This window comes from Lynx canadensis, chromosome D4 (genome assembly GCF_007474595.2).
Source record: "Lynx canadensis isolate LIC74 chromosome D4, mLynCan4.pri.v2, whole genome shotgun sequence".
NCBI lineage: Eukaryota > Metazoa > Chordata > Mammalia > Carnivora > Felidae > Lynx > Lynx canadensis.
The window spans coordinates 50,549,667-50,577,260 of record NC_044315.2 but is presented as its reverse complement, the minus strand read 5'-3'; the positions used below and the strand labels follow the sequence as shown (position 1 = coordinate 50,577,260).

Genomic DNA, 27,594 nt, shown 5'->3' with positions numbered 1-27,594 from the left:
GGGGCCGGGGGCGGGGCGGGGGCCGGGGGCGGGGCGGGGCGGAGGCCGGGCTGCGGTTGCGGTCCCTGCGCCCGCGGCGGCTGAGTCGCTGGTGGTGGCGAGTGGGTGAGTGAGAAGCCGGCCGGCCGGCGATTGTTTGGGGTCGGGGTCCTGGGACCGCGCGGGGGCGGTCGCGGCGGCACCTATCCTCCGGGCTAGGTTGGTCCTCCCTTCCGAAACCAGGCATCAGGTTTTCCAGCTGGTGACTAGTGGAGTTGCCTCCATCCGGGCCCCCGCCTTCCCGGCAGCGGCGGCAGGGAGACCAGGGCTGCAGACCGGGCCTCTAGCCGGCTTTCCCGCCCGCAGCTCCCGAGCCGGCCCCTTTCCGGAATCCTATGTGAGACCCAGAGGGGCCCGCCGCACCACCTGCACCGCGGGTTCGAGGGAAAGGCGCCTCCGGCACTGAGAGGCCTGGTCCTGGGGAAGGCCAGGGGCTGGTGGTGCGCGGTGAACCCCGAGTCGGGGTTCGAGAGGAGATAACTGCGGGATGGGATGGTGGCCCGGGTTATACCCTACCCAATTCGAATCGAAGTTTCTAGAGATTGCTGATGCCTTGTAAATTTGGGGAGCGATTCTAGACTGGGCTGTGCTCCCACTGTATGGGTCATGACTTGCTTCACAGCTCCGAGGTTACACAGACTTACTTAAAGGAAGTGACCTTTGACTTGAGCATCACTTGGCTGATGGTATCTTTTGCAGAAAGAAGTGCCCTGATTACATGACTACTGTGCCCACACGGGGTCTGAGTCACCCCGTGAACTCACCAGTCTTCTGTATTCAGCAGAGGGAGGTCATGAACTTGCCCAAGAGAGATGGCCCTTTGAGAAACACTGGAGATTGCTAGCTGGGCTCTAGCAAAGTAACAGCCTGGTTGTGGCCAGTGGATAATTTTCGATTCCGACTGTTCCCATCCCTCACCTGTGATGCAAAGCAAGGGGACACAACACGTATGGCATTACTTTTAATTTGTACTTTTAACTTGAAAAATACTGATACCATCTTTCTCAGGCTTAAGGAAACTTTTAACATAATGGGAAGAAATCTCACAGAAGCTAGAGTATATTATATGAAAGCTTAATAATACAGAGTCAGAATACTTGGAATACGATGGTGTTATGTGATGCAGATACCTTTGGCCAGCACCTTCCCCAAACCCTGCTGCTTTGCGAAAGCCCTCAATTAGTTGGAAAATCACCTGGTGATGTCTGCTTTTTATACATCCAAAACAAAAATGAGAGAAATTCTAGACAACGTTGCTGATGGTGCACTAAGCCAGCACTAACCTGCTCCAGGAAACAGTGCATTGGAGCTAAAGATTTTTTTTTTCCCTCTTTATAAAGTTGATAAAATAGTCTCTTTATTTGGCTCTGTTAGCAGTCCAAAATTTGCTTTGGGAGGGAAAGAAGTTAAAAAAAAAAACAAAACAAAAACAACAATGAAGACTCCTGTCTTTCGAGCCTGCCCTAGGGCCCTATGGTAATTAAGTAGTTCTAAGGAGCTGTGTGGGTTAGGCTTCCTATTATGTGAGAAACTTGGATCTGTCAGAGATAGCCTGATAGTGATATCCTAAACTTCATTTCCGAGTCTCGCCTGATAAAAATTTAAAAAGTGTTGCCCGCAGTCTGGTGTTAACAAACAGTTCTCTGTCATTAAAGCTGGCCTGAGCATCATCTGTTTTAGGAAGTGGGCTGGTTAAAGATCCTGCTTCTTTTCGGTCTGGGAGAAAATAAACTGAAAGCATGGTCACAAGAAATGTGAGCCTTATGATGGCACAATTCTGATTTACAACAGCAGTGGGCCAGCCAACTTTGTAAATACCAGTGAGAGAAGAGACGGCTGATTTTTAGCAAAAGTTTAAGAAAAAGCAAAGCTTCAAACCTACTACTCTGCCAGAAGTTTTACAGATGGTAATTAATATAATCTTTATGCCTGCATATGTTGGATGATTTTCTGTAAGTATATTGGTACATCCTCATGAACCCTATTCTTTGTTTACAGGAGTGGCAAGCCACCGTGTCACCCAATTTGGATCCTGGCTTCCCTCAAAAGACTTTTATGGCTATTGCTTGATTACCTTCTGGAGTAGCCAACTACATATAGATATATAGATAAAAGACTATTGGTTTTGGCCTGATTTTTTGCAGCCACCTTTATATATATGGATTTTCCTTACCAAGGATGATGACTTTAAGTGTTAGTAAAAGTATTTGTACAGCTCTCCTAACTATTCTTCTCTGTAACATTTCATTTCTCAAAATTATTAATTTTGACAGGATTTTAAGCTAAACAATTCAGCATGGACCTTGTCCTTTCTTTTCTTTCTAATGAGACTAGCAATGAGACTAAATGTAATTAATGGTCTGTGATAGTTGAATTTTCACAATCTGGTAAAAATCTCCCCATCCCCATAATCCAACCAGATTTTGCTCTAGGGCTCAGTTCGGTTTTAGGAAATGCTTCTATTTTCAACGTAATGATGAAATGTTTGAGGTAAAGGTTTGTTCTTATGATAATTCATCTTTTTAAAAAAAAAATTTTTTTAAGGTTTATTTATTTTGGGGAGAGTGTGAGAGGGGGAGGAGCACAGAGAGGAGGGGGGAAGACACAGAATCTGAAGCAGGCTCCAGGCTCTGAGCTGTCAGCACAGACAGGGTCTTGAACCCATGAACGTGGGATCATGACCTGCACCGAAGTCAGATGCTTAACGGACTGAGCCCGGGGTTCACATGCCCCAAATATTCACCTTTTTTATTCAAAACAGAAGAACAAAAGAAAAATGTTACAATACAATTTTGTGGCTATGTGTTAATCCATCTCCTTAGCCTCCAGTTTGTTGTTACTAATGATGACAAATAACATCATTACAGTTTTAATTCAAATTACATTCCTGTATTCTGTCATTGTAAACTGTTGAAATTGTATCCAAAACAGTAGATATTGTAAATAAACTAGACAGTGTATGTCCAGTATAGTCTTTTGAGACTATTAAGTTGATATGACACATTAAAAAGTAAACATTGCCTAAATGAATTACGGAACTAAAAGATACATACATAAACTGCCTATTTGTTAAATCATTTCTACACATGCATACAATAAAGTGTTTTTGCAAAGATCCGTATACGTATCCTTGACATGCATGATAAAAATGCTCGTCTAATACTCTAAAAATAGAAGCTACTGCTTTTCAACAGTGTCTGAACTCTTGACAAGATGCAGATAAAATTCTTTAAGTAAATGAATTGTAGTTACAGATCAAATGTACCTCCCAAAGCAGTCCTGCAATCAAAGATAGGTATATCATAACTAACCTATTAATTGCTATCCTTTATCATTATGATGAACACATTCCACAATTTTAGACTTGGTTAAATGGTTCTTTTGGTTTAAATGGTTTCTTATGGTTCTTTTCATTTTGGGTCGTTAAATATATGCATTCAATTGTTTTTAAAGATTTTGTTTTTAGGGGCGCCTGGGTGGCTCAGTTGGTTGGGCAACTGACCGTCGGCTCAGGTTATGATCTCACAGATCGTGAGTTCGAGCCCCACATCGGGCTCTGTGCTGACAGCTCAGAGCCTGGAGCCTACTTCGCATTCTGTGCCTCCCCCTCTCTCTACCACTCCCCTGCTCACGCTCTGTGTCTCTCTGTCTCTCAATAAGAAATAAATGTTATAGGGGCGCCTGGGTGGCGCAGTCGGTTAAGCGTCCGACTTCAGCCAGGTCACGATCTTGCGGTCCGTGAGTTCGAGCCCCGCGTCAGGCTCTGGGCTGATGGCTCAGAGCCTGGAGCCTGTTTCCGATTCTGTGTCTCTCTCTCTCTCTGCCCCTCCCCCATTCATGCTCTGTCTCTCTCTGTCCCAAAAAATAAATAAACGTTGAAAAAAAAAATTTAAAAAAAAAAAAGAAATAAATGTTATAAAAAAAAAAAAAAGATTTTGTTTTTAAGTAATTTCTTTACCTGGGATTCAGACCCACAACCTCAAGATCAAAAGTCACATGCTCCACCAGCTGAGCCATCCAGGTGCCCCTCAGTTTTAATATTAGGCAAAGAATTATTCATTTTACACTAATATCACATAGAGTATATACCTTAAGAGTGTTATATTTCAGTGGGTTAAGATGTATGAGACCTCGATTCTTGCCTGACTCTGTGACCTTGGGCAGTTTGCTTTTGTCTCTGTGTGTATTATCTCAGTGGTTTGAAAGGCTTGGCCAGTATCCCATCCAGTCACTGTGCTCTTTACATGTTCTAAATAACTAAAGTTTGTTTTTTTTTTATTTTAGCCATTTAACATAGAACTCTCTTTGTAATGAACTCAGTGCAATGCTACGCTGCTTCCTTAAATTTAAGTAGCATATTAAATGTATTTATCTTCCTCTTGATGTTTCAGTGTCATGTTAAACACTGAATTGGGCTTTAGTACCCTGAGAACTTGTTGAGAATAACAGGACTTTTTGCTCATTTTTGTTATGGTCCCAGATTGTTGTGTTTGTGTTTCTTGTTTGCTTTCCTTCCTCCCTTCTTCCCTGTCCCCCCCCCCCCACCTCCAACAGCTTTAGGTTGTTTTTATTGACAGGTGTCTTTACTTGTTTCTAAGACTGCCATAACAAAGTACCACAAACTGGGTAATATAAAACAACAACAGTTTATTCTCACAGTTTTGGAAGCTGGAAGCCCAAAATAAGGTGTCTGTAGGGACATGCTCCTCTGAAGGCTGTAGGGAAGTATCCTTCCTTGCCCCTTAGCTCATAGCAGTTACCAGCCATGTTTGGCTTTCCTTGGCTTGTAGCCATATCACTCCAATTCCTACATCTGTCTTTACACAACCCCATTTCCTTTTTGTCTGTGTGTCTCTAAATCTTTCTCTCTAAGGACACCAATCATTGGACTAGGATCCACCCTCATCCAATATGACCCCATCTTAATTTGATTACATTTATTTTCAAATAAGGTCACACTCACAAATACAGAGGGGTAGGACTTGAACATATATTTTGTGGCAGACATGGTTCAACCCACAACAAGGGTGGTGGTCTGTAGCAGAACCCTCCCCTGCCCAATTTGTTCCTCTTTAGTTGCTGTGGTTTAAGGAGCAAATATCCAGTGATAATAGAATTGCACATAGACTAGATATTTAGGAACAGTGAGAGTCTATTCCATGAGCTGTAGTGTATAGTATTTCATATTAATGTTCAAAGGCCCTTTTTTTTAGGTCATTATTATTTTGGATATCTAAGTATATTCTCTGAATATAGGTGACAATTTACTATGTATCAAGGTTATCATATTCACAAGCATTTAATGTGCACTTGCCATGCTAGCTGGTGGGACATGTTTTCAACTCCTTTTTGACTGAAGAGGAGAAAACCACATAGGCCTTTATCATTTGAGTTTCTGAGCTATGACTTTAAAATTGCTGAACCTAATTATTGATTTTGTATGTCATTGTTTAGATATCCCTGGAGCATTTGGATAATGTGATAGTTGGGATGCAGTGATGTCGAATCTCTGTCCACCACCATCTCCAGCTGTTGCCAAGACAGAGATTGCTCTAAGTGGTGAATCACCTCTATTAGCAGCTACCTTTGCTTACTGGGACAATATTCTTGGTCCTAGAGTAAGACACATTTGGGCTCCTAAGACAGAACAGCTACTTCTCAGCGATGGAGAAATAACTTTTCTTGCCAACCACACCTTAAATGGAGAAATCCTCCGAAACGCAGAGAGTGGGGCTATAGATGTGAAGTTTTTTGTCCTTTCTGAAAAAGGAGTCATTATTGTTTCATTGATCTTTGATGGAAACTGGAATGGAGATAGGAGCACATATGGTCTATCAATTATACTTCCACAGACCGAACTTAGCTTCTACCTCCCGCTTCACAGAGTGTGTGTTGATAGACTAACACATATTATCAGAAAAGGAAGGATATGGATGCACAAGGTGAGTGATTTTTGAGCGTATTAATCATGCTAATCTAGCCATTGAATGTTTATCTTCTGATACATTTATATCTAATTTTTAGAAATTCTATGCAATTAATTTCAAGCAGTAGCTATTATTTGCATCTGCCCTATTAAATATTTTTTTAATGTTTGTTTATTTTTGAGAGAGAGAAAGAGACAGAGCATGAACAGAGGAGGGGCAGAGAGAGATGGAGATACAGAATCTAAAGCAGGCTCAAGGCTCTGAGCCATCAGCACAGAGCTCGACGCGGGGCTTGAACCCACAAGCCATGAGATCATAACATGAGCTGAAGTCCGATGCTTAACTCACTGAGCCACCCAGGTGCCCCTGCATCTGCCCTGTTAGATAGATAGGTCTAGTAGTCTGATGTCAGTGATCTTCATAATAACCCTTAAAGGCAGGGGATGATAGCTCTCTGTTATAAGTAAAAAGCTAAAACAGAGAAATTAAGAATATTGTAATAAGTTTTAGAGTATGGGTTTGTCTTGGGAACCTTTAACCATAAAACCTTTTTTTCTTTTTGCGTTGCATGACCCTGTTTTTCACTTAGTACTGTGTGTAGGTACAAGCAGTTCAAAACAAGTGTTTCATAAGCAGCCCGCCATGTAGCCTTTGGTCTCTTTAACTTTACCAAGTTCTGAAATTTGTAAAATGAGATTGGACGAAATGGTTTCTAGGAGATGCTCCTTTTAATTTCGCAGATTGAGCCAGAGGAAATTACTGTCATCCCCTAAATCCTGCAGTTTAATATTTAGTGGTATTTATATTTTCGTGTATTTTTGGCAGATCCGAAGAACAAGTTTAACTCTCTTCTGCTCTACGGTTTTGATACTAATGTGGAAGTCTGTTAAAGCATTATTAATCTTCCAAGGCTTTTACCAAATAGTGAAGAGAAATAGCGTCTTTCAAAAGAATAGTGTTTTACTATGTTTGCATACATGTTTTCTTATTTTAAATGTTTATGAAAATCATTTAAAATCAGGAAGCCCCAGATTCAACTTGATCTTATTTAATTTGAAAAGTACAAATCATTAGTTTCCTTTGTGAAACTATGCAGATGTTACATTGACTGTTTTCTGACAACTTATCTTTTTTTAACTACAGAAAAAAGGGTGTTTTTATTTTATTTTGTATTGTTTATAAGAGAAGGAATTTGTTGGATTAATTTCCTGCCCCCTCCGTTTTTTTCCTGCCCTAATGTGGAAAGTTTTTTTTCCATGAACTAAATTACACAACAGCATGTCTACCATTTAACTGTATAGTGAAAACTAAACAAGTATCAAGATGTTTTTTTTAATTTTAACTTTAATAAATTTTCTCTTGCTTAGGAAAGGCAAGAAAATGTCCAGAAAATAGTCTTAGAAGGCACAGAAAGAATGGAAGATCAGGTAAGATACAGAATGCTTGCTATCAAAAAGTACAACCTCATGACATATATCTATATAAGGCTGAGGGCTACTTTTCTTTTTTCTTTTTTTTTAATTTTTTTTTCAATGTTTATAAATTTTTGAGAAAGAGAGAGAATGTGAGCAGAGGAGGGGCAGAGAGAGTGGGAGACCCAGAATCCGAAGCAGGCTCCAGGCTTTGAGCTGTCAGCATAGATGCAGCCTTGAACTCATGAACCACGGGATCATGACCTAAGCTGAAGTCAGACACTTAACTGACTGAGCCACCCAGGCACCCCTGAGGGCTACTTTTCTTAAGGCCTTGAAGCCATACTATTTTGACAGAGTGAATCTGAAAATGAACAGAGCCTTTGTGGAAATATATGGAATAAACTAAATGAAAATTTCCGTATCTTAGATCTGAAGAGTTAAATAAGTGGAGAATAATAGCAATTTTGCTACCTTTTTTCTGTTTGTATAGAGTAAGTTTTGAATAACTTGTTCATACTAAAAATTTTAAGTTTTATATGAGATTTTCTTTAAGGCGTTGCTTCTCAGACATTTCCACAGAAGTTATAACAGGAGGGAAGTGAGTATACTCCTAAGATATCTGGGGGTACAGGCACAGTTCTAAGCATAATATTTATTTGAAGTCTCACATTGTATTTTTAAAAATTTTTTTTTCAACGTTTTTTATTTATTTTTGGGACAGAGAGAGACAGAGCATGAACGGGGGAGGGGCAGAGAGAGAGGGAGACACAGAATCGGAAACAGGCTCCAGGCTCCGAGCCATCAGCCCGGAGCCTGACACGGGGCTCGAACTCACGGACCGCGAGATCGTGACCTGGCTGATGTCGGACGCTTAACCGACTGCGCCACCCAGGCGCCCCTCACATTGTATTTTTAAAAGTCATGCAGTTTATATTTTATATCTATTTAATATTACAGTCTGCCAGTGATATTCCTCACCTTCTTCTGGTAATAAGTCTCTAGGGAAGCATGCCATGTTTATCCCATGGCTTTTAATGTCCTTAGGGCACAGGCACCAGTATTTGAGATATTTGATTGCAAGGGTACGCTTTCCCTTATGGAAATTAAATGCAAACCATTTTAGTGCAGGGCAGAGATGTTCTGAAGGGGAATCTCTAATGGAGAAAGGGTTCTTTGCTTTTACTCCCATTGCTGCTGGCTGGCCACCCTCAGTGTTCCTTCTGTTTGAACTCCAGTCTGTGGCTGGGTTGTCCTTACTGTGGTTTTCCTTAGCATACCTAAGACATAATAGTACTTTGAACAGTAACTTTTCTAAAAATTTGAATATGTAGGGACTTAAACCAGGAAAATACAAAACCCTGTAGAATGACCTACTTTACAAAATTGTTATGTCTGTACTTTTGTAAATAGCTTCCCAGGCCAGAGGAGAGGTAATCCTGGGGAAAGATCTGACACTTAGAAGATGTTTCCGTTTACCCAGAAAAGCCTGGCCTTTACTTACTGGTAATGAGCAGGGTGCCAAGTACTGGGGGGACTTTTACCAACCTGTAGATGTACCTGCTAGTTATGGAGTAGTTAGTAGGGTTTCCTCAAGATAAAGATATTTAGGACCCAGTAAAATTCTACTTTTCCCGGGATTTTTTTTTCAAACTAGAAACCTATACTTAAGAAATTTACCACTGTTAATTTTTAAGTTTTGTTTCTTTTTTTTTTTAAGTTTATTTGTTTATAAATTTGTTTATTTATTTGCACTTTTGTTACATGCAAACACAAGTAGGGGAGGGGCAGAGATGGAGAGAGAAAGAATCCCAAGCAGGCTCCACAGTGTCAGCACAGAGCCCTATGGGGGGCTTGATCCCATGCACCAAGATCATGACCTGAGCTGAGATCCAAGTCGGATCTGAGTTGAAGTCAACCGAGTCACCCAGGTGCCCCAGTTTTATTTCTCTCTTAAGGGCTCTTCTTGAAAATGTTATTGTGTCCCTTCTGTGTATTTGGACCAACAGAAGGTTTTTAAAGGGGAAACATTCTTCTGCTGAGAAGTTCAAGTTAGAGAAGTCAAAGGAGGAAAAGAAACTTGAGGGATTTACTTTAGAGTCTGTTCTGTGTTCAGGCTCGTAGAATTTTTTTTGTTAAGCTTTGATGAAGATATCCATTCACTTAGGATAAATATCTGAGATACGGTTTATGGCACTATATATATGCCTACACCGAAGGGAAAGTATTTTCCTACAGTTTTCCTTTCTGAAAAGAAGCTGCTTGATAACTGAATCCCTGTGAATCTCCCATCATGTGCTTAAAATGACTTTATTTGAACAAATAAATACTATTTGGGGATGACACATGAGTCTGGAATCAATCACTGACTTCATTCAGTGCAAGTTTTGGATACTTACAGCTATCATCTGATAAAAATCACTTTATGAGGAAATCCCTTTATAGCTTGTCATTATTCTTATTGAATTGCCTGTGTTGATTGTAATTGTAAACAAGAATTTTAAAAATTCTTTTAAAAAACAGAAACAGTGAGTGGTTATGTTTGGAGGCTACTACAGGATGAATTCTTTTTTTTTTTTTTAAATAAAACCTATATCTTGCAAGGAGGCTTAGGACTTAGCATAAAATTCCCACAGACAGCATCACATTTAAAGCCCAAGTTTCTGAAAAACTGGGTATAGTCACTCAAAAAATGACTCTTGGAATGACTGAGATTTAAAGACACATTTGAAAAGTTTGAGTAAGATAGTTTCATGAGATGTGAGTGAGGAAAAAGCTGTTAGATTGATCTTATTTATGTGTTTTGAAAACATATTTAGCTAAAATTTAACGGACATGTGACAATTTATCTACCTCTCTAAAAGTTTACATATTCAGGATGGTCCAGAAATTTGGGGGCAGGGGTGATGGTAATGAATAAATGAGAGATCATCCATTTGAGACACTCTGCGTTTGTGATGTTCTATATTGAACTTGGAATTTCACTCTAGAAACTACAGATTTCAAAATTGCATTTTTGATACATAATTCAAATTTTATCTTGAATTCTAAAGGAAACTTGTCTGTTTTATTGATTGTTAACATATATGTGATGATTTCAGTTTGCATTTGAGTACTAAACCTTATTGTGAATGTAGACGTTGAGTGTTGAGGTATTTGCTATATTTCTAAGCCTTTTTGTGCTTGTTTTTCCTCATTTTTTTTAATGTTTATTTATTTTTGAGACAGAGACAGAGCATGAGCAGGGGAGGGGCAGAGATAGAGAGGGAGACACAGAATCTGAAACAGGCTCCAGGCTCTGAGATGTCAGCACAGAGCCCGACGCAGGGCTCAAATCCACAAACTGTGAGATCATGACCTGAGCCGAAGTCAGATGCTTAACCAACTGAGCCACCCAGGCTCCAAGTTTTTCCTCATTTTTAAATATAAAATGCATCAATGACCTTTAATTAACAAGAATTTTTATATCTCAAATAAATATCAAAGGAAATCCTTTCTAAATTTGGCATGGCAATTTAATTATAGCATGTAACAGTAAATGATAAGCCAATGATTCCACTCTGACTAAAGAAAGTCATTCCCAGAAGAATGAAAATGAGTTTATTTATTTTTTCCTATCAAGCAAATCTTTTATTAATTTATCAATTTCTTATAAACTACTTTACTTTTATTTTTTAAATTGTGGTAAAGGACCCTCCCCTGCTAATGCTCTGTCGCTCTCTCAAAAATAAATAAACCTTAAAAAAAAAAGTTTAAAAAAAAAGTGGGGGGGGTGGGTGCCTGGGTGACTCAGTCAGTTAAGCATCCGACTTTGGCTCAGGTCATGATTTCTTGGTCTGTGCATTTGAACCCCACGTTGGGCTCTGTGCCGACAGCTCAGAGCCTGGAGCCTGCCTTGGATTCTCTGTCTTCCTCTCTCTCTGACCCTCCCCTGCTCATGTTCTGTCTCTGTCTCTGTCTCTCTCTCAAAAATAAATAAACATTAAAAAAAGTTTAAACAAATAAATTGTGGAAAAGGACACTTAACATGAAATCTATCCTCAACAAAACTTGAAGTGTATTGTGTAATATTGCTAACTACATGTACATTATCATACAGCAGATCTCTACAGCTTCTTCATCTTGTATGACTGAAACCATATACCCATTGAACAGTAACCTTCCATTTTTCCTTCCCTCCAGCCTCTAGCAACCACCGTTCTTCTTTTGATTTCTGTGGGTTTGACTACTTAGATACCTCATATAAATGGAATAATGCACTATTTGTCCTTCTGTGACTGGCATATTTCATTTAGCATAGCGTCCTCAGGATTTATCCATGTTGCGTATGACAGCATTTCCTTCTTTTTAAGGTCCGTTGTATGTATACACCAAATTTTCTTCATGCGTGCTCCCATAGATGGACATTTAGGTTGTTTCCATACCTTGGGTATTATGAATAATGCTGCATTGAACACGGAAGTACAAATATCTCTTTGAGAGCCTGTCTCCAATTCTTTTGGATAAATATACAGAAGTAGGATTTCTAGATTATATGCTAGTTCTATTTTTAATTTTTTGAAGAACCGCCAGAGTGTTTTGGATAGTCACTGCACCATTTTATATTTCTTCCAACAGTGCACAGGGATCCAATTTCTCCATATCATCACCAATACTTGTTATTTTCTGGGTTTTCTTTTTGTTTTTGTTTTATATTGACCATCCTAACAGGTATGAGGTGATATCTCAGTAATTGTGATTTGCATTTTCCCGAGGGTGAGTGATGAAAATCAGTTTTAAAATAGTACGTACATCTTTTAGAAATGCTTTGAAATAGTAGACATGTTTGGGGCTGTGTTCTAACAAGCTATTGAGTGTTTCTATCAAAGGGTGTCATTCTTGGTTTCGGTTCTTAATATTTTATTGTCCTGTTGGTCCTATACAGGTTTTCCCTGCTATCCAAAAGTAGAGTGTTCCTATAGAACATTTCATACACTGAAATGGCCATAAAGTGAGGAAGCAATTACCATTAATTTACATGGAAAAGTTCTTGAGCATTCCCAGACCCAAAACATAACCCGTCTTACACATCTCAGATACCTTAGAACACACCCTGCTAAGGAATGCACAAAATAAATCGAGACAAAGCACAGATGCTCACCACCATCCACAGCTAAGGCGGCTTGATGCTGAGATGCCTGGGATAGTTCCTGGGGAAGGAGCTTGGCAGGGCCTCTCCTGCGCTCAGGCTATGTGCTGCCTCTTAGAGGGGTTCATTGCAAAACAGGTGCTCAACCCCTTTTAGCTTTTCACCTTTTTTTTGGTGAAAGCAAAAATCCTCTTTGGATTCCTTTTGGTTACTGAAAACAGGTACTAATGTAGGTCTCTGATAAAAGCAAAGTGGTGTAACTCGGACTTTGGAAAAGCAGGGGATACCTTCATTGTGTAATTTTTTTTTTTTTTTTCTGCTTCATTTTGCTTTTTTTGTACAGGGTCAGAGTATTATTCCAATGCTTACTGGCGAAGTAATTCCTGTAATGGAGCTGCTTTCATCTATGAAATCACACAGTGTTCCTGAAGAAATAGATGTAAGCCATGACTTGTATTATTAAATAAGAACAATGGCACCACTTCTTATCAATTCCCTTGAGTTCTATTACTATTATGTATATTAGTAGCATTCTAATTTTACTAATGTGCATTTTTTGTCATACATGCTATTCCTATGAAGTATTAACCACTTTAATAACACACACATAAAATACTGAGTTTTATGGCCAAAAAGAGGCTTTTTTGGTCAGTGACAGTTGTGACAGAATTACACCTATTTAGTTTAGAAGTAGGAGAATTCCAGACCTTAAAGAAGCAGTCAGTATTTAATGCAGTACTTTTGGTAACAAAGCAGTGTACAAGTCAGTGGTGATAAACACAAGTTTACTTATATTCCATAATCTAGTTTCTTAATCACATGTTGACATTTTGAATCACACGGTAAGAGTGCATAGAGAAATCTTTAGGAAACTGTTCCGGTTTCTTTCTGACTGTGTCATTAAGATTCGTCTCCTGATTCTGACAGCAAAGAATAGGAAGTTGTTCTCATAAAAATTGTTGTTTAACCTGCCTGACAAGTTTTCACATTTGTTCTCCTGAAAGTTTATAGAAGCACAGAGATGGCTTTATTAGGATTCTTGATGCTTAGAAATGAGGGCAATGTGTTCTGTTGAACCGAGACTTGAGAGTGTTATTTCACTGCCGTATTATAACCAGAATAACTTCTTTTTTTTGTGGTACATTTTAGATAGCTGATACAGTTCTCAATGATGATGACATTGGTGACAGTTGTCATGAAGGCTTCCTTCTCAAGTAAGAATTTTGTTTCCTTCATAAAAGGTGGATAAAGCACATAGAAATCTTATGCTCACCAATGACATGATTTGGAAGGAAGAAAGTAATAGAATAGCTACCCAAACTATTCTAGGAACATTGTTTCATATTTGAACTATTACTTAGCTTTGTGTTATTTTTTCATTTGTTACATGTCTGTGATATATTTGATGTTACTCTTTTTAATACTGAAAGAAGCCGAGTTTCCATAGTGCCCAGACAGAAAATCTTGTTGGTTCTGGTTTCTTGTTTTACTTCTCATTAAATCTGAAACTAAGAACAAAAGGGGTTCTTAGACCCATTTCTAATGTTGGTGGGGTTCCTCACACCAACAAACAATGCTTTAGATACCAAGTGGGTCCTACGATTTAATTCATTTCTGGCACTTTCTGCCTAGAGATAATGTCAGATTCCCCATATTAAGGTTTCAATCCCACAAGACTGTGTCCCACCTACCCTCCAGACACTAGTCACAAGCCCAAGTTTTCACCTGTGCTTCTGACTGGCTAGATATTAGAGATCCCAACCACCCATCCTTGGACTTCAGACATCAGTAACAAGTCCAGGATGTTACCTGTTCTTCTCACCAACTGGCTATAGATCCTATGACTCCCTCCTTGTGTTCCATTAATTTACTGGAGCAGCTCACAGAACTCAGAGAAACATTTTATTTACTGGATTACTGGTTTATTGTAAAGGATAGAATATAACATACAGATGAACATCTATATGGAAGAGATGCATAGGATAAGGTTTGGGGAAAGGGTGAAGAGCTTCCATACCATCTCTGAGCACACATCTCTCCCCAGATCTCCACGTGTTCACCAACCCAGAAGCTCTCCAAATCCCTTCCTTTTGGGTTTTCATGGAGGCTTTGTTACATAGGCATGGTTGATCAAATCATTGGCCGTTGGTGATAACTTCCATCCCCTCTCCCCTACCCAGAAGTCAGCGGGAGGGACTGAAAGTTCTAATCTTTAGTGGTTGGCTCCATTGGCAATCAGCCCCCATCCTTAGATGTTTTCCAAAAGTCGCTCCATTAACATAACAAAAGGCATCTTTATCTTTTCCTGCACTTAGGAAATTCTAAGTGTTATGGGAGCTGTGAGCCAGGAAATGTGGATAAAAAACAAATGCGTATTTCTTAAAATCACAGTATCACAGAACCCTTACAAATTGAATTGCATTGTGGATGCACTTAAGTTATTTAGGCCTAGAAAAGAAAATTATTTGTTATTTTTACTTATCCTTTCCATCTTACAGTAGATTTTAGTACTTAAGAGTGTGGGCTCTAAAACCAGACTTCCTGGGTTATTGCTGTGTGTAAACTGGGGCAAGATACCTGAAGCCTCTGTGCCCCCATCTCCTCATCTGTAAAATGGGAATAATAGTAGTACCTACTTAATAGGATTGTTGTAAGAATTGAGTGAGATAAATCATACCAAGCCCTTAAAACAGCACCCGGAACGTATAAGCACGTAACAGCTAATAGCTAACATTTTCTACTTCTGTCTCTTCTAAGGAAAATGTTAATGACTGTTAATGACAGTAATATCAGCCAACATTTATCCCTCTAATAAGTGCACTCTCTGCACTTAGAATCTCATCTTCTACCTCAATGATTCTTTATGATTGCAGATTATCGTGAAGTTTTATTTTGTTTTTGATGAGAAGTGACAGGATAAAGTATTTGCTTTTATGTCCATAGTCTTTTCCTTTAGGTTCATGATGGAAACTCAGAGGTGTGAGTGTTTTGAACCTGGAAGCTTTACGTAGTATGAATCAGAAGGACTTTAGTCCCCCTTCCACTCACTGTCAGCCGTTCATATCCTTGTTTTTAATCCCATTTGACTTTAAGTAAATCACTTAACCTCTCAACACCTCAATTTCTTTCAATATAAAATGGTGATATTTTACTAACTGGGTTTTAAGTTCAAATGGGAGGATCTGTGTGAAAGGCCTGTGGAAAAAAGGTAAAGTACCATGGAAATAAAAGGTGGCATTTTACTTACAGTTTGTCATTCATCATGTAAAGCTAGTCTGTTACTTGAAGTTCGCATGCCCTTTTTTTGTTTAGTTTGTGAAATTGCTTTACAGCCAGTGTTTTTCATCTTTTTTCTCCACCTTGCAGTGCCATTAGCTCACACCTGCAGACCTGTGGCTGTTCAGTCGTAGTAGGTAGCAGTGCAGAAAAAGTAAATAAGGTAATTTATCTTATAATCCAGCAAATAATCTCACTTCTTAATACTGCTAACATATCATGGATTGTGATTTAAAAGTTAGGTTGTAGTCAAGCAAAATTACTGTGACACCCTGTGCAGAAGTAAGTCGAAGTAAACTGCTTAAATAGGAAATCATTTATCAGTTTCATGTTGATAATTCATTAATAATATTCATAAATATGATACAGTTCACAGTATTGTATAAATGGTTTTGAGAATTTCATTAAAATAAGGTATTTTTAAAAAAAATTTGTCTTCTATTTTCTGATGTCACTTAATAAGTATGAAGATAACCATGTACTTGTGATACTAATTCCAAAGAAATGTTATCTAATTATTCATTTTGATTTCTTATATTATTTTCCTCCTAAATCTGTTTCTTTTAGGGACCTATCACTGTTCAGTGGTCAGTGGAAGTTATGTTTTACTCAGTAACGTCTGTGACCACTTCCTTCAGTGCTCTATGAGTTACTAAAGAATTAATGAAGTTAACTTACTTTTCCAAGCATTAGGCACTAAACTAAGGGATTTTGTACTTTACTTCACTGACTGTTAACTAGAAAGAGAGAAATTGCACATATCTATCAGTTTAAGCAAACCTGACTTCTCTTTTTATGTTTTATATAGGAAATATGTTAGCAATAATTATTTCCTTGACAAATATATTTGTAATTTTTTTCTCAAGTTACCTACCCTGTATGCTTGCATGACCCTTAATTTACCAAAATTATATATTTCCATACATCCATTTGTGAAAGGTTAATGCATCTCTGTTGTTATGCTGGTCTAGTGATTTATTATTACATCTGTTACCCCAAGAAGGTAACTTTCCCTCTGTGTCACCCAGACCCTTCAGGGTCACAGAAGGACTTCCCAGTAGCTTTCTGGAAGGAGAGAGGCTCTGTGGTTGGGGCCCTGTGTATTTTAAAACATTTTTTTCATTCCACATCCTCTTCTGGCATGATCACTTCTCTTTTATCTTTTTAATTTGAGAAAACGGATGCCATCACTCTATATTGAAAGCTAGTACTTTAATCTAAAAACTCTGAATATAGTCTGAATTCCAACATACTTACATGGCTTTTTACTTTTCCTAATAGAGCTATAGATCAAATCTTGTTAGAATCCTAGATTTCTAAACCCCAACCAAAGGCTTGCTTATTTTAAATCAAATTTGGTAGAATTAATTCTCATTCTGTTGAAGGATTTGGACACTCCTGATATTCATTATAATGAGATTTCATATGTCGAACTGTTCAACCGAAGCCATAATTCTGCCTAATTCAACTGCATTTAGTTTTCTTATCCAAAATTGTTTATTTTCATTTGAAAAATACTTGCTGCTGGGTGGAAATAGAATTAATAATTATATTAAGTCATTAGTTCTTACTGAAATATAAAAGTTCCATGGTCAAAGAGTTGGATAAAGTATGCATATTATATCAATCACCTGGAAAGTCAATATATATTCCAATGCTAAAGGTTTTGAGATACCATACATTTACCGCCATTTGCCAAACTTACTTGACCACAGAATTCCTATTTTAGGCAACAACTGTTATGTCCCATGGACTACTCTAGGTGACTAAGGAAAACTTTTTTCTCAGGATGTATTTTATCGACAATATGGTTGAAGTTTCTTTTCAGATTTCTTTCATAAGCAGACCAGTGGCCTTTTAATTTCCTATTTTAATGCTAAAATATTTTCTTTTACAGATAGTGAGAACATTATGCCTTTTTCTGACTCCAGCAGAGAGAAAATGTTCCAGATTATGTGAAGCAGAATCATCATTTAAATACGAGTCAGGGCTCTTTGTACAAGGCCTGCTAAAGGTATAGTTTCCATTTGTCACATGTGAAAGCAATTTTTTAAAATCATTTTTGACATTCTGTATAAATACACTGTGAATATTAGCATGTGGTGCATCTCATGTTTGTATGCCAAGGAGCTGACTGTTATGCACAAGTCTGAGCACAGAGTATATATCTTACAGATTTATAATTAGTATGAGTGAAACAGCCTAGAGTATCTTTTTGTGTGTGTGTCTGTTTGGTTTCCTATAGCTGCCTGTCTGGCTCCAGGATTATTTGTTTTTTAATATGTGGTTGAATCTGGGGCGCCTGGGTGGCTCAGTCGGATAAGCATCTGACTTCAGCTCAGGTCCTGTTCTCGTGGTTCGTGCATTCGAGCCCCGCGCGTCGGGCTCTGTGCTGACAGCTCAGAGCCTGGAGGCTGCTTCGGATTCTGTGTCTCCCTCTCTCTCTGCTCCTTCCCCGCTTGCGCTCTCTCTCTCAAAAATAAATAAAACATTAAAAAATATATATGTGGTTGAATCAGATTGCACATCTAAAATAGTTACTTTTTTTTCTGAAAAGGATTTGAATTTTTGTGTTAGCATTTTTTATGTACTGTATTCATTTATTGAAAAAAAATTTAAAGCTGCTTCCTGTCTTCAAAATTGTGTATAGGATTTGAACAATATATTCAAATATTTTCACATGTAGGTAGCTTTAAATTATTTTACACTTTTCTTTTATTTATTTTCTTTTTCTTTTTAATTCCAGTATGGTTAACATACAGCGTTATATTCGTTTCAGGTGTATAATACAGTGTTCCAGTAATTCTGTACATTCAGTGTTCATCGTGATAGGTGTACTCTTAATCCCCATCACCTATTTTACCCATCCTCCCATCCCCTTCTAATAACCATAAGTTTGTTCTCTATAGTTTTTGTTCATTTGTTTTGTTTCTTAAATTCCTCAGATGGGTGAAATCATATGGTACTTGTCTTTCTCTGACTGCTTGAATCTGCTTTTCAAGGAGCAAGGCAGATAAATGTAAATTAGAAATTGTTTTCAATAATTACAGGGAAGACAGTTTATTCATTTTATTGAAACTATCATTGATGTTTCAATTACAGTCAAAAGGTGGGAGAAGGTAGATTTCCTAATGGTTATGTGATTCTCATAGCGAATGCTTTCTTGAGGATCTATGCATAGCAAAATGAAACAAAACATATTAAAAGTTGTGGCAAATAAAAATTATATTCAGCTTTTGCATTTTTAACAGTGTGCATGCTTTGAGCTCAGAATAATACAGAAACTACTTAAGGGATGTAACTATTTCCGATTTGAATTTTACAAGTCTGAAAATTAGAACTTCTTTTTATCAAAAGCATGATAAGGTACTTAGTACTTTTATTTTCTCAGTACCCTCTCATTTAGTTATGTAATTTTATCCCTAAAAGGGACCTATACCAGATGCATAGAGGAAAACTTGAAACTATAATCTAATGAAAAATATTTGTTAAGAGTTTTCCATATAAGTATAAATTGTTAAGCCTTTCAGAAATATTTTAACATTCTTTGTCAAGAGCCTTAAAGATGTTCAAAAATTGGGGTGCCTGGATGGCTTAGTCAGTTGAGTGTCTGACTCTTGATTTCAGCTCAGATCATGATCTGAGGGTTGTGGGATTAAGCCCTGCATCCAGTTCCACACTGAGCATGGATCCTGCTTAAGATTCTCTCTCTGTCTCTCTCTCCTCCTCCCTCTCCCCCCTCCCCCACTCAAGTGCATGCACGTGTGCAGGCACTCTCCCTCTCTCTTGCTCTCTAAAATAAAAAATAAAAATGTTCAAAGACTTAGCTTACTATCTATATTTCTGGAAATCTTAGGGAAGCAGTTATATAAGAAGAAAGATTTACTTATGAAAGTGTTTATTATAGCATTATAAGAGTGAAAAATTGAAAGTAGCCTCTATATTGTATTCATAACATATACCAGTGTTTCATACACAGATATTTGTTACATGGCAGTTGACTACCCAACTGACAATACTTGGAAAGAAGTACATTTTTTTACTTACAAAAATTATAGATTCATTGAGATTTAAAAGAACATAAGGAATAATCAAGAAGAAAATAAAAAGTTACCCATACTCACATAATCCAATGTATAACCACCGTTAATATTTGGCATCTATCTTTCTGGTCTTTTTTTCCTCTGTATGTATCTTTTACATAGTTCCCTGTCCCTATCCCTGCATATTTTAACCTCCTCTTTCCATAATACGTTATGAATATCTTTCTGTATCAACACCAATTGATAACTTCAGTTGTTCTGCAAATTCATTTTTAGTAGCTAAATAATAAGCCATTTTTTGTTTAATGAGTTCTCTTTTTGGATGCTTACTTGTTTTCTAGTGTTCACTATTTCAGCCAGTGCTTTAGTGCACACATCACTAAAACTGTATACAAGGGATCTGTTAAAGCCAGTTTTTCTGGTTAAAAAATAATTCTTCGTGTCTTTTGACATATAAGACAATGAATTTTCTTTTCATTATGACAGGATTCAACCGGAAGCTTTGTGCTCCCATTCCGGCAAGTCATGTACGCTCCCTATCCCACCACACACATAGATGTGGACGTCAACACTGTCAAGCAGATGCCACCGTGTCACGAGCATATTTACAATCAGCGCAGGTACATGAGATCTGAGCTGACAGCATTCTGGAGAGCCACTTCAGAAGAAGACATGGCTCAGGATACAATCATCTATACAGATGAAAGCTTCACTCCTGATTTGTACGTAATAATGTTATTGTTAAACGGTATTGTGCAGTTGTATCTTTTATGAGTAAAATCAAGTGTGTATTTGAAAGGAATGAACTATTACTAAGAGAATTATGCTTGAAGAAAAATTTGGTTAGTCATGCCTTTTTTCTTAAATGTCTGTTTTTCTTAATGTAATTATGTTTTGCATAGAGAGATTAGATTAGTCCTTAAAAGTAAATATTTAAGGGGCACCTGGGTGGCTCAGTGGGTTAAGCGCCGGGTCATGATCTGTGCTGACAGCTCAGGTCATGATCTGTGCTGACAGCTCGGAGCCTGGAGCCTGCTTCAGATTCTGTGCCTCCCTCTCTCTCTGCCCCTCCCCCTCTCATAGTCTGTCTCTCTCAAAAATAAACAAAAAAATTTTTTAAGTAAATATTTAAGTATTTATTTAACAAATATATATTGAGGCCCTAGGCACCGTAATAGGTGCTAAGGTTGGTAGTGACCAACTGGGGGCACCTTTGTGGCTCAGTCAGTTAAGCATCCGATTCTTGATTTTGGCTCAGGTCATGATCTCACAGTTCATGGGATTGAGCCCTGTTGCATTATGCACTGACAGCACAGAGCCTGCTTGGGATTCTTTCTCTCTGCTTCATCCTGCTCACACTCTCTCTTTCTCTCTCATAATAAATATTTAAAAAAAATAGTGACCAACCAGATAGCCCCAACCCTTGGCATTGCTTATTAGTCTAGTGTATAAGACTCATTAGAAGGCATTTTAATTTAAGAAATAATTCTAAGTCTTTTTTTCTTGATATGTGAATATAAAATACAGTAGAACTACAAAAATACATTTACAGAGCATTCTTTTATTTGCATTTCATATTGTGTTACTCATTTTTTACCATAAAGTGTGATCACTAAATAAAAAAAGAGGAAAAGTAGTGATAAAATGTTGAAAGTGGACCTAATGAGAGGACAAAAAATTATAAATTTGTATTATAAACCCCAAGAAAATACTTAAGTTCTACATCAGGAAAAGAAATGGAGTATAGTATAATGGTTCTCTTTAATCAGTGTAAAGTACCTGGCATATATAATATGCTCAATATATGTTAACTGTGATAATCCAGTTCTGAGTGTACAAAGCAGCAGTAAAATTGGAGCATGCAACTCTGTCCTGTGTTTCTAAGAAAGATTTTGAGCTGAGACAGGGGACATGTGGAGCACCAGTAGTGACACAGAAGATGGTGACCAAAAGCAGAGAAAAGGAACACCCATGTCCAAGGGATCCCCAGCCTCACGTGTCTCTAAAAGATGGCATCATTAGGACCCATCTTTTCTCAGCTGTGCATGCACCGATCTTGTTGGTTCCTTAGAAAGTTTTAAGAGAATTGGTTTAGAAAATGAATTGGTCAAGGGGCACGTGGGTGACTCCATCCGTCAAGCGTCCAACTTTTGGTTTTGACCCGGGTCATGATCTCACGGTTTGTGAGATGGAACCCCACATCCGGCTCTGCACTGACAGCACAGAGCCTGCTTGGGATTCTCTCTCTCCCTCTCTTTGTGCCCCAGCCCTGCTCATTTACTCTGTCTCTTTCAAAATAAATAAAATAAACTTTCAAAAGAAAAAAGAAAGAAAATGAATTGGTCAAAATCGGAATTCCAGGTGATGACTATGTTTTCAAGTATTGGTAATTTTGGTACATGTGTAGTAATTCTCAAAATTAATCTGTGCTTTCAAGCATTTTCTTCTTAACTAAAGTGTTTAATATTTTTTCTGCTTTGTTTTTTTGTTTGTTTGTTTGTTTGTTTTGTTACTTCAGATATCCTTTTTGGGGAATTTAGTGAACTTTAGGATGGATTTACCACCTATATTTTTATTTTTATTTTTATTTTTTTAGAGAAAGTGTATGTATGCTTTTAACATTTCTTACTCATTTTAGCCAGTTATGTTTGAATGCTTCACTGATTTGACAGATGTTGATTAGCCATCTAGTCTTATTTTTGTTGGTGATAAAATAAAAAACCATAATGTCATGAATTTTTAAAATTTGTTTACAACTCTAAGTAAATTTTCTGAGCATCAAATGGGCCCAAAATGATATTTTCTACCATTAGATTGTGTATTAACTTTTATATGTTACATATACTGTATTTTTTAGTTTCCTTTAAACAATATTATTTAATTTTAAGATATTTTTAATTTTAACTCTTTTTTTTTTCAACGTTTATTTATTTTTTTGAGACAAGCTCCGAGCTGTCGGCACAAGCCCGACGCGGGTCTCGAACTCAGACCATGAGATCATGACCTGAGCCGAAGTTGGAGCTCAACCCACTGAGCCACCCAGGCGCCCCTATTAAAAATAGTTACACTCGGGGCGCCTGGGTGGCGCAGTCGGTTGAGCGTCCGACTTCAGCCAGGTCACGATCTCGCGGTCCGTGAGTTCGAGCCCCGCGTCGGGCTCTGGGCTGATGGCTCGGAGCCTGGAGCCTGTTTCCGATTCTGTGTCTCCCTCTCTCTCTGCCCCTCCCCCGTTCATGCTCTGTCTCTCTCTGTCCCAAAAATAAATAAACGTTGAAAAAAAAAAATTAAAAAAAAAAAATAGTTACACTCTTGGGGCGCCTGGGTGGCTCAGTCGGTTAAGCAGCCGACTTCGGCTCGGGTCATGATCTCGCAGTCCGTGAGTTCGAGCCCCGCGTCGGGCTTTGTGCTGACAGCTCAGAGCCTGGAGCCTGTTTCAGATTCTGTGTCTCCCTCTCTCTGACCCTCCCCCGTTCATGCTCTGTCTCTCTCTGTCTCAAAAATAAATAAACGTTAAAAAAAAAATTTTTTTTAAAATACACTCTTAAAAATAGTTACACTCACTGCCACTACATGAAAAATCAGTCACTAGAAATATTCTTTTTTAACACTTGCTTCATCTGATTTACTTATTACTGAGACAATCAGTGAAACAGTATATTCAGAACACTGGACTTAAATAATTTAGCCTTATTCTCTCTCCAAAGCCAGAAAAGGGGTACTGTTACTACCAAATTGGACACCAGTTGGACAGCCAGTGATCACGAAAGGCTGATTTTTTTTTTCCTTCTGAATTTCCTTCTTCTGTAATTTGGTATACCCATCTCCTTAACTAGGAAATTTTAGGTACTTTCCTATTTATTTATGCATACACACCTCTTTGCCAGTCTTGTCAGTTCGATGATGATCCCTACTATTTTCAGTTAAAAATTGCTTACCTTATGGTATGTTAGATATACACTATCTCAAGTGTGCACATTATCTCAAGTGTGAGTTAACGTCTTAGTTTCTTACTCCGATCATTACCAAGTAGCTTATACTTTCCTAAGTAATTCGTTCTTGTTACTTGCCTGATGATAGGTTTGTTGATGCAACTCAGTGGTCAAGATGTTCATTAATCCCATTTGAATGTTTCTTAGTGTTCACCCTTTTACCTTTTTCTTCCTGAACAGCTTATTACAAGTTATTATAAGGTTAACCTTTTATTTTATTTTGGGTTTTGATGGTAGTAATATGTGTTTATTTTTGTTGCTTTTATTTTTTTGACATGGCAGGAATTGGTAATCATATTTATTAATTCTCTGAGGCTCTCAAATTTTTTTTATAAGGTGAGGGTACAAAAATAGATTGATAGGTACTTACATGCCCTTGGGACTGCTTATATCTTTAAGAGAAAAATAATTACATACTGTCTTGACAAACTCCAGTAATATGCAAGTGTATCCTTGAGTTAAAATGAATATGTATTTTATATCTCCAAATATATACATCTAATTTTTATAAATATGTTTATATGTAATATTCCATTTCTAAGAATTAATTTGACTGGAGTGAGGGATTTGGGAAAGTAGCGTTGTATAGACATTTCAACATTTGGACTGTTTTCTTTGTAGGAATATTTTTCAAGATGTCTTACACAGAGACACTCTAGTAAAAGCCTTCCTGGATCAGGTAAATGTTAAACCTAAGATTGTCAAAATGAATAGTATGACATATTATCTTTTTTAATACATACTACATTGCCTGTGCGCATGCGCTCTCTCTCGCTCTCTATATATATATCATCATAGAATTAAGTTACTATCTTTTCGTAGTGTCTCATGTCTTTCCAAAGTGTCTACATGATTTTTCTTTTGAATTGTTAATGGCCATGGGCTGTATATTAACAATTAAAGATGCAGTATTCCCCAGTTAAAATAATAAATGTTTTAATTCCAACCACTAACACATAACTCCAGGTGTTTTCTTTTGGGGAGGGGAGAATGGTTTTTATTTGCCTTAATTGGGCCAAAATATCTTTAAAACTTGTATACTTCTACTGAAATAATAACATCTTTATTGTCTTATTCTTTTCAAAAATAATCTGCTTAATTAACATTTGAAGAAAATTATAGATTACATGGGGCTTATTTCTTAATATAACAGAGCTGTGTCATAATATCATTCTGGGGATCAGGCCAGGAACAGGGTCATAGAAGTAGCTTTGAAATAATGAGGTCCTTAAGTTAACTCAAAATTTTGGAACCAGATCTGTGTGGTCTGTGACATATTGCAAAGTTCAGAGATAATTCACAACCATGCAATGAATTCCATGCTTCTCAAGCTGAATAAAATCATTCTATCATTACACATGTACCCTCAACACCCCAAGAGTAGAGAGAGAGAAGAAGACCTCAAAACCCTAGCCTATAAGCGTGGCTCAACTTCTGAGAGCTTGGATTTTATTTGGAGATATGGGCAGAAAAAGTTAAGTACACATCAGGATGCAAATTACATCATGATTCTTAATAAAGTAAATAGGGATATATATTTGAGGTAGAATGCAAAATTAGAGTCCGTTTTCAAAGATAAAATAGAAAACTTCAGAAAAACATGATCGCCTCTGAATTCAGTACTTCCTGTCTGTTAGGGGCATCGGTAGGAATGGTTGTGGAAAGCTGCTCTAATGTGTGTTAGCTGCCAGACATTGTCGACACTGTGATAGAAATATGCTGTATAAGAAGATTTGGAGCAAATTATTTATTAAAATGTTTGATTTTCCTGTAGGTCTTTCATTTGAAGCCTGGTTTATCTCTCAGGAGTACTTTCCTGGCACAGTTTCTACTCGTCCTTCACAGAAAAGCCTTGACGCTAATAAAGTATATAGAAGATGATACGTAAGTAAAGCTATATGGAATAAAAATCTTTGTGCATTGTGCTTTGTTTTGTTCCTTTTGGATGTTTTCTATATATTTTTATGTATTTATGTATTTATATGTAAAAAGGATTTTTCTTCATTATTTATAGGCAGAAGGGGAAAAAGCCCTTTAAGTCTCTTCGGAACCTGAAGATAGACCTTGATTTAACAGCAGAGGGCGACCTTAACATAATAATGGCTCTAGCTGAGAAAATTAAACCAGGCCTCCACTCATTCATCTTTGGAAGACCTTTCTATACTAGTGTACAAGAACGAGATGTTCTAATGACTTTTTAAATGTGTAACTTATTAAATATATTTTGTCACCATGATGATTGCTGCTGAAGTAGCTCAGTGGTGTGGGAAACATCATTCCCTTGGGTCATGTCCCAGACTCCTACTTGGCAATGCAGTTAAAGTTAGTTACACTACACTTGTCACAAGTCTGTCAGGGGACGTCCGGTGCATTGTTACAATGGATGCATCTTTTCCTAGGTGTGCTGTCTTGAGATACAGACTTATGTTTACAGTTAGAGTAAATGTTCCTGCTATCTTTTAAAGATATAATAATAAGATATGAACTTGACCACAACTACTGTTTTTGAAACTTACAATTCATGGTTTACATGTATCAAAGTGAAATCTGAGTTACTTTTCACAGATATAATACTAGTTGACTTTTCATCTCTTGGTATTCCTTGGTATGTAAGATTACTGTAATACTTTTATAATCAGCTGAAAATTAGAGCATCTGAATCATTTCAGTTCCACGAAAGGAACTTAGTTGGAACATAGGTTAAGTATTAGAAAGAATGTATTGATCAAGCAGATGTTTAATTCAAATTAATTATTAGATCCTCCTTTGTAGACTGGGTAGTCCTTAGGGTTCAGTCTGTGTAGAAACATCACGCAGTATGTGTAGTCCGGATTATGGCAAACCAGTCAGGGTATTTGTGTGTTTCTGTGTGTGTGTGTGTGTGTGTGTGTGTGTGTGTTTGTGTGTGTGTGTGGAGCTCTGTCAAAGACAATAGAGGAAATTGGATTTTATGTTTTAGTAGTTATTGCAAACTATTTAAATTAATTTTTATTATTTTTGAGCCAAATTGAAATGTGTACCTCCTGTGCCTTTTTTTTTCTTGGAAAATATAATTACTTGGAAGAAGTTCAGATTACACTAGTCAGTCATTTTTATCTTGTTTTCCTCCTGCATAGTGTTACCCTCATTTGACAGTTGTAACTCCAAGATTATGAAATGCAATGGAGAATATACTAACTAGTAAGATCCTTTTACAGGAACAGAGAACAATATCTTGTCCTTTTCCTTCTCAAATTTCTGCCCTTACTTTTGAGGTTATTGCCAGGTCTATTTGCCTCTGCATCATGTGAGGAAAACAGGAGAAACTTTATTGATGTGCTATTTTACTAGGTGCTACTTTGGCAGAACTAAGTGGTCAATTTCTTTTGTTTCCTTAATGTCTTTGGACCATTGTGCTAGCTGTAAACTGATTAATATAATTCTTTGCTAGAACCGTTTTGACATAATAGTATATACAAGCATAAAAATTATTTTTATTTAAAACTGTGGAAGTTACACAAAAGGGAAAAGTATTTATAAGAAAGGGATAAAAGTGACAGAGCCCCTCTGCCATTGCTCACCAAATGGAACCAAAACTAACATGTTATGTTCTGAAAGGTCCTAATTACCTTTCACATCACTAATAAGAAGGGTGTAGACATCTTGATTTTTAGACACAAACCGAATGAGATGACTGGTGCTCTGTGGTGCACTCGTGAAAGAATTTACAGATACCACCTTATTGTACCCCTTACTCAGTGCTTCTTATGTGATTGATTATTAAAGAGTGCTGACCGATTA

The 27,594-nt window shown here is 37.5% G+C and overlaps 1 protein-coding gene across 5 annotated transcripts; it reads left to right on the top strand.

The window, feature by feature from the left end:
- Nucleotides 1–61: 61 nt before the first annotated feature.
- Nucleotides 62–27,594, top strand: C9orf72 (C9orf72-SMCR8 complex subunit). 5 transcript variants are annotated; one of them, XM_030292962.1, is made up of 13 exons: nucleotides 159–986; nucleotides 1,831–1,946; nucleotides 2,038–2,232; nucleotides 5,494–5,981; nucleotides 7,334–7,393; nucleotides 12,850–12,945; nucleotides 13,656–13,720; nucleotides 15,873–15,945; nucleotides 17,680–17,796; nucleotides 20,312–20,547; nucleotides 24,436–24,493; nucleotides 25,589–25,698; nucleotides 25,829–27,594. In XM_030292962.1, exons 4-13 carry the CDS (start codon nucleotides 5,538–5,540, stop codon nucleotides 26,013–26,015), a joined length of 1,446 nt encoding a protein of 481 aa, XP_030148822.1. In that variant the 5' UTR covers nucleotides 159–986; nucleotides 1,831–1,946; nucleotides 2,038–2,232; nucleotides 5,494–5,537; the 3' UTR covers nucleotides 26,016–27,594. The 5 variants fall into 5 exon arrangements, with proteins under 5 accessions (XP_030148826.1, XP_030148822.1, XP_030148824.1 ...); XM_030292964.1 differs by lacking the exon at nucleotides 1,831–1,946; XM_030292966.1 differs by lacking the exons at nucleotides 159–986; nucleotides 1,831–1,946; nucleotides 2,038–2,232 and adding an exon at nucleotides 62–105.

Excerpts from the sequence above, each read along its gene's own strand:
- C9orf72 (XM_030292966.1), top strand. The coding sequence starts at position 5,538 with ATGTCGAATCTCTGTCCACCACCATCTCCAGCTGTTGCCAAGACAGAG. Across the intron at positions 12,946-13,655 it reads GTGTTCCTGAAGAAATAGAT|ATAGCTGATACAGTTCTCAA; the intron begins GTAAGCCATGAC and ends GGTACATTTTAG. Across the intron at positions 24,494-25,588 it reads TAAAAGCCTTCCTGGATCAG|GTCTTTCATTTGAAGCCTGG; the intron begins GTAAATGTTAAA and ends ATTTTCCTGTAG.